The 7,375-nt window shown below is 32.6% G+C and overlaps 1 protein-coding gene across 1 annotated transcript; it reads left to right on the top strand.

Annotated features, from left to right (window-relative positions):
* The first annotated feature begins 2,487 nt into the window (after nucleotides 1-2,487).
* LOC107472180 (ABC transporter G family member 9-like) lies at nucleotides 2,488-6,754 on the top strand. Its single transcript, XM_021134387.2, has 6 exons — nucleotides 2,488-2,639; nucleotides 3,197-3,368; nucleotides 3,472-3,597; nucleotides 4,033-4,132; nucleotides 4,228-4,333; nucleotides 6,445-6,754. Exons 1-6 carry the CDS (start codon nucleotides 2,488-2,490, stop codon nucleotides 6,752-6,754), a joined length of 966 nt encoding a protein of 321 aa, XP_020990046.2.
* The last annotated feature ends 621 nt before the right edge of the window (nucleotides 6,755-7,375 follow it).

The following is a 7,375-nucleotide window of genomic DNA, read 5'->3' on the forward strand; positions in this document are numbered from 1 at the left end:
TCAATTTTTCTGTGCCAATTTTAGGTTTATCAAATTTTCTTAGCAGTTTTTATCTTCTTGTTGCTGTTAATGCTGATTGAGCTTGTTGTAGGTTTATCAATTATTTTATTATCAGCGAAGAAATATATTTTTTGTTGGTCATTTCTGCAGCAATTTGTGAAACTCGGTGGTTGTTGTTGAATGGCGAAGCTTGGAATGATAGTTGACTCCTTTGGTAACTTCTTCTCCGGCAAAGACCAGCTTCCCTAGTGTGACCCTGACGTCGTTGCTGTAAGCCTTTTCTTTTTCTCGATTCCATTTTCTTCATTCAGAATTGATATCAACTTGTGATTTCTTGTTATCTATTGGTCGTGATTTTAGTCTTGATGTTTAGGTCAAAATCAAGTTAGCGCTTGCAATAGGTTTAGGGTTTAGATATAAATCAATTACATATCTTTTGTTACTTTAGTTAAGGAGGAAGAATTGCAGCTTCTATGAAACAATTCCCTGTTATGATGGATCATTGTGTAATCAGTTAAAGCTATAGCTTGGAGCATGATATGTTTCATTCACAAAAGAAATTATTGATAACAATTGAAACCTTCTTGTCTTTTTATTGCTCCTTTGCTGCTTTTTATTACTCGAGTTTTTGTGCAGGGATGTGAGAGAGAGGTTGCTGAGGCTGGGAAGCAATCCGATGAGTATATAGCAGAATTTTCATTTCACTTATTTGATTATTTGATTTGTGTTTGTGATTTTGTGACTGTGTGTGTCCCATAAATGGTGAATTTGTTCCCCTTTGGCCAAAGTAGTTTTGTTCCCCAGATGCTGGTAATTTATTGCTTGTAATGTTTTAATATATATCAGAGAGTAAAGAAATAACATAGGTTTGATATATTGATATATGTCTTTATACAGGTTCAATATCCAAGTAGTAGTGATCTGACACACGTCAAAGATTCAAGGTTTGACTCGTTCATTATTTTGTTTTAAATGATTATATAGACTGTTTCTTCATTTTTTCTATTTCCAATTTTATCCTGTCAGACAATATATGTCAATATGATCATCTTGTACATGCACTAACTCAGACTAAAAAATACAATGGACAAAAAAATGTAATCCTTGACAAAAAAAGAAAGATAATCACTTGCAACTAGTTAAGTAAATTAATTAGGAATATATTGTAAAAAAGTACTTGGAACTAGCTTTGATTTTGAAAAGTATGGCATTCCTCCAAATTAGGAAATTAAAGTGTGTCATCATAGGTGAGTTGAGGATTTAGTTTCAACTTCTGAATGCAAATGATTCAGGAGTTGTTAATGCATTATAGAGCAGTGACTTTTTGCTTGATTTAAAATCCAGTGATCTAGTGATCCACTTGTTTGATTATGGCTTCTTTGAGTATGCCTTCTGTTTTAGAACAGAACAAAGATGATAACAACAACAAGAACAATAGTATAAGCAACAAGTTTTTGCTTCCAAGAAAGCCTATAAGTTTATGCATTATTTGCATTCCCTCAAAGTTGAATAATTGAACTTATTATATATAGCATCAAGAACTGTAGCACTAAATATTTTCTGATTAGGTAAGGTAGCAATAGTTGACTTTTTCAGTGGCAGCGAGAATTTCAGGCAAACAAACTGAGGCAAGACACTGCTTGACAACCAAATCCAATAATTCTGAGGATTCTTTAACTGATGGGAGCAGAAGTAACCTTTTGGAAGTTAATGGTTAGTGTTTTTTGGTGCTCTCTATAATTCTTAAGTCTTTTGGGGCTTCCATATTATTCCACTCAAGCATTCACCAGTGGTGTCACTATTTTCACTGTTTTCAAGTTTCAGAAGTAGATCACCATGAAAGACAAGTAGAGGAAGCTCAGCAGAAAGGATTGTCCCTCACTGATGGAGATAAGGTATAATTTTTTATATTAAATATAATTTTAAAGAGTCTAATAACTAACTAGAGAAGTAGTTTCTGATAGTCAATTTCAATCAATTTCACTTTACTATTTCTTTTGGATTGCTTACTTGAAAAATTGAGGCCACATGCTTTTAATTATTTTTTTTCTTTATTTGTTTGTTTGGATTTTTAATTTCGAGTAGTTGTGCTGTGATTTATGATCTATTCCACTCTCGGTTTTTTTTTATGTTGTTTTTCTTCCTCCAAGTGTCTTATATGTATTTTTTCTGGTGAGTGTGAGTATGTGAGTGGGTTTTTCCTTTTTCAGGTATTGATGAAGAGAGGAAGAGCAACTATTAGAGAAGGAGGCATGCACCATCAAAAAAAGCAAAACAGGTTCAATTTCTTAAATTTTGATATCTATCACCTTGGACCATACCATTTCCAAACCCGAAACCCCTCCAAATTGGTAAAAGATAAAATGAATTTTTGAATACAGCTTTTCTGCTGCTGCCAACATTTCTTGCTGAGAAATTTTTTGCATTTTCTTTTTTACCTCAGATTTCAAGAAATTGTATTATTTAATGATACAAATACTTTATTTAATGGGGTTTCAGGATTGTGCAGACACTGTGATTGGGAACTGGTACTTGAGAGGGATAAGTGGTGGAAAAAAGAGAAGGGTTAGCATTGCCTTGGAGATTTTGATGAAGCCAAGATTGCTCTTCCTTGATGAACCTACAAGTGGACTTGACAGGTTCACATACCCTTAGTTTTACTTCTTGTTGGGATCCAATTGTGCTTGTTTTCATGCTTAATATTGGGTTTCTAAATTTGTCAAAAAATTTACTAAAAATAGTCGATATTTGATTTAAAAGATACAAAAACTAATAAATATTTTAGTATTTGACATTTGTTTTAAAAAGTAAGTTTGGTCGGTTCAATACCAAAATAAAAGACAACAGAGAATTAGCTTATTATATGAATTTTATAGATAAAGTTTACCTTTATTTTCACCCTCTAATCAAATAGACAGTATAGACATATATTATTAGTAAATACTGATTTAATACATGGTAAGTATACCTTTCTTATGGGAAGGTCTATTCCTCCAAATTCAAGGAGAAACAATTTAATGTCTTTAGTCAAATAAGTCATTTATAGTTTCTACCTACTTTAGTCTGAGTGATTAATTAGGTGTCAGATTCGTATTTATATTGTAGGTAAATAACATTACGTGATCCAGATGATGTATTATGAAGTACAATTGTTCAAATTTTGCTCCCTTAATGGGAATTTTGTGCTTTGTGGCAGTGCACCAGCTTTCTTTGTGACTCAAACATTATGTGCCTTGGCAAGAAATGAAAAAACCATGATAGCTTCTATTCATCAACCTAGCAGTGAAGTTTTCGAACTATTTGGTCACTTGTACTTGCTTTTGGGGGGTAAAACTGTCTATTTTGGCCACGCTTTTGCAGAATATGAGGCAAGAAACTTAAATTCTGCCTCAGTATCCACTCTTGTATTTTTTAACTTTTTTCCCTAATAAGGTTTTGCTAATAATAATAATAAAATAAGTATATCTGTAGTTCTTTGCACAAGCTGGATTTTCATGCCCTGCTTTGAGGAACCCATCATCAGATCACTTCCTTAGGTGCATCAATTCTGACTTTGACAAAGTCAAGGCCACTCTTAAAGGCTCCATGAAACTCAGGGTATTCATTCACTTTATTTACACCATAGGATTAGTAGACTAAAAGATACTGAAAATACTTTTATCCATAAAGGTATATTTTTGGAGTACTTTAATTAGTTTTACTTCTTGTTGGAATCCAATTGTACTTGTTTTCATGCCAATTCTCCACCACTGGGCCAATTCTCCACCTGATAGGTTTCTAAGCTATTGAATATCCTTCATGATGTTGGTATCTTTGGCTACCACTGCTTTGATTTACACTATTGATTGTTATTATTATTACCTTTATTATTTAAATTTTTTGTACTTATTATTGGTTTTGGGACACTTAACATTGCCCAAATATCTGTTATTTCCATTCCCTAACCTGCTCCTGATGCTGAATGAGTAACATAGAAATCAAAGAACTATTGATGATCAAAACATAGATGGGCTAAAGAATTTTGATTTGCAGGTACTAAGGAGATTATTGGACTTTGACAAGAAACTTCCTTCTCCTGATGCTCTTCTCATCAATAGGCAAAGAGATTCTGCTGTCTTTATCGGTCAAGCAGGTAATAACTAATTATTAATTAACCATCTCTCCATCTCCATTAATATTCTCTATTTGAAACTAAATAAAAATTAAATCAACTATATTTATTTGCAGGGAAGACTTACAAATTCAGAGTGTCCAATGTTAGGTTAACAACATCAATCAACTTCAGGATTCAAGGCCACTCATTGAAACTGATTGAAGTTGAAGGTGCTCACACGTTATAGGACACATATGAGTCTCTTGATATTCATGTGGGTCAATTAGGGGTATAGTTGAACAATACACTTTGAGTTTATGTTTTGAATTATAATTGATGTATCATCACACTTTGACGTATGGTTGTTACTTATTATCATAGTTGATGTATCAATACATTTTGTTTATATTTTGAATTATATTGACTTGCTTGTGTATAGTACTTTTCTTTTAGTTTGATAATACGATGAATTTGTTTATTTTTTAAAATATTATAAATATTCGAATACAAATTAAATAAAAATTTGTATTAATTTTATATTTATTTTGTATGAAAACAAGTTTATTTTGTAATTAGAAAAATAAAAAAAAATCTATTTTATCTTACTGACGGATTTACAGACAGATTTTCTGTCTGTAATCAGAACGTGGGATGATTTTCCAAAGTTCAAATTACAGACAAAAAATCTGTCGGAAAATCCGTCTGTAATTACAGACGGAAAATCTGTTGGAAAATCCGTCTGTAATACAGACGGAAAATCCGTCTGTAATTACAGACGGAAAATCCGTCAGAAAGTTCGTCGCCTTTGGGAAATGGACAGAAAATTTATAGAAGGAAAATCTGTCGGTAACTGGTAAAAATTCGTCTGTAATTTTTCGACAGAAAAAAAATCCGTCGGTAAATAATTTCCGACGGGACTTTTACAGAGGGACAAAATCCGTCGATAACCAAAAATTCGTCTGTAATAAAGACTAAATCCGTCTATAAATCTGTCTGTATTTATCCATTTTCTAGTTGTGCATACAGGAAAATATATGCTCATATGCCAAAAAATGTAATTTGTTCATTGCTCTATTTTTATTTATTTCTATTTCTAATTATTAAATTGTATACAATAAACCTTTGTTCTTAAAAAATAACACAACTAATATTAGAGAGTGCATTGTCAATGTTACTCAACTATCCAATTGTTTGATTGAGTTTTTAATTTTTTTTATTAAGGTGATCAATTATCAAACATTTGGATTCACAAATAAAAGAAAAAAAAGTAAAATAGAGAAAGAATTAATAATAAAAGAAGTTGTAATAATTGAAATAAAAATAAAAAATTACCTTTCTAAAATTTTGAAATTAAAGAATACAACCAAAGTGATAAAGAAAAAGAAAATGAAAGTAAAATAAAAAGTGAGCCTCAAGTAAGTAAGAATTTTAACGTATTGAAATGAATTTGTATTGAAAAAAATACTTAAATATTAGGATATTTATAGAGTTGTAGATTAAATTTAGACTTTTTTTTGTGGAAATAAATTTAGATGATCATGAATGATATTTTTTTATAGAGTCAAAAGTTATCCCCATGTTCAAGGCCATTATCACCTTAATAGTGCATGGTAATTGAAATAGTGCATTACAACAGTTTTTAGTTATTGCAACACTGCAAATAACACTAAAAAAATGTTGTTTAAACTAATTAAAAATAACACTTAATATTTGTTACATAAAAATAAAGTTGTCACAACTCTTTTTTAGCAATACACCATAAATGTTTCTTTTTTATTAATTAAAGTATAAGTAAGAAGTGTTGCTTTTATAAATTAAACAAACAATATTTATGATATTTATATATTACACTTTATTAGTGTTATTCTTACAATTTTTAATAAGCTTCTCATTATAAATGTTGCCAAAATTCGACTAAAATTTTTTCTCTAAAATTTTGACCTTCCTCCAAATATTTTAACAAAAAAAATATTTTTTGCTTCTTTTAACTTAGCACAAAATACATCTTTATAATTTATATATTATTTACTAATTTTTTTTTTGCCGAGGACCTAGACCAATAAGAACCCAAGTCCAAATCAGAACCCGAAACCTACCCACGTCATTTCTCATTGTGCAAGAGGTGCTGCACTTGTTAGCCATAGCAGCAGCTACAATTCCTCAGCATGGTGGCGCAGCCGTGACGACATCAATAAACTCGACGACTATCCTCTGCACTGATTCAAATCCTACTAAGTTTAAAACAAAATTCCAAGCCTTATTTTCAATTAGGAACCCTAAGCCCAACCATTTCAAACCCTTCTGCGCGATTTACCCTTGTTTGTTCGATTTCCTCATCGTTGCTTGTGAAGTTGTGTTCCTCTATGCTCGCATCGCCGTCGTGCTTGTCGCTGCTCACGCGCCGTCATGCTCATCACTGCTCGCATCGCCGTTGTGCTTGTCGCTGCTCGCATCACCGTTGTGCTTGACGCTGCTCGCATCACCGTCGTGTTCGTCGCTGACTTGCATTTCCTCATCGTTGCTTCTGAAGTTGTGTTCCTCTCTGCTCGCGTCGCCGTCGTGCTTGTTGCTGCTCGCGCGCCGTCGTGCTTGTTGCTGCTCGCGCTCCTTCGTGCTTGTCGCTGCTCACATTGTCATCGTGTTCGTCACTCTGCATTTTAAGCTTCTGAATTTCGCTCTGCTCGATTCCAATTTGCTCGCCTTCTTCTACTTATGACGTTTTGCTTGGCCCCTGGCTGGGTGCTGATATGCTCTGCTCCCCGTGGCGCTCGTGCTCTTTCCATCACAGATAGGCTCCTTGCTTTACTCAGCTTTGTTATGGTTGAAGTTGATGAGAAATTCTGGTAATGAAAATTTTTCTTCTTTGATGAGAAATTACTATTTAATTAATTATGATCGTATTAAATCACTGCAATATTTTATTTTTATTTTGTATTCGCTGGCATGTGCTTTAATCACTAAATGATGTCAATTTTAGGATTTGGAATTTAATTATTGTTGGTGGAATCTCAATTTAGGGAACTTAAGATTAGATTCATAGTTATTGTAGGTGTTGAAGTTGGCTGAGAATGCTTCCGGTTCAATCAATTTACTGCTAGGTTTTTCATAATGCTTCCAATTACCCACTTTTTCTTTTACTCTGCTTAATTGAACTTACTTCTTCAGGGAGGAGGAAGAGGTTGATAGATTCAGCAAAGTGCAAGAGAGTTTCTTGACAAGTTCTTTAACTCTCAGTATACTTAAATTCATGTTAGTGGTCAAAAATGTTATACTTAGAACTTT

Source organism: Arachis duranensis, unplaced genomic scaffold (genome assembly GCF_000817695.3).
Source record: "Arachis duranensis cultivar V14167 unplaced genomic scaffold, aradu.V14167.gnm2.J7QH unplaced_Scaffold_101037, whole genome shotgun sequence".
Taxonomy (NCBI): Eukaryota; Viridiplantae; Streptophyta; class Magnoliopsida; order Fabales; family Fabaceae; genus Arachis; species Arachis duranensis.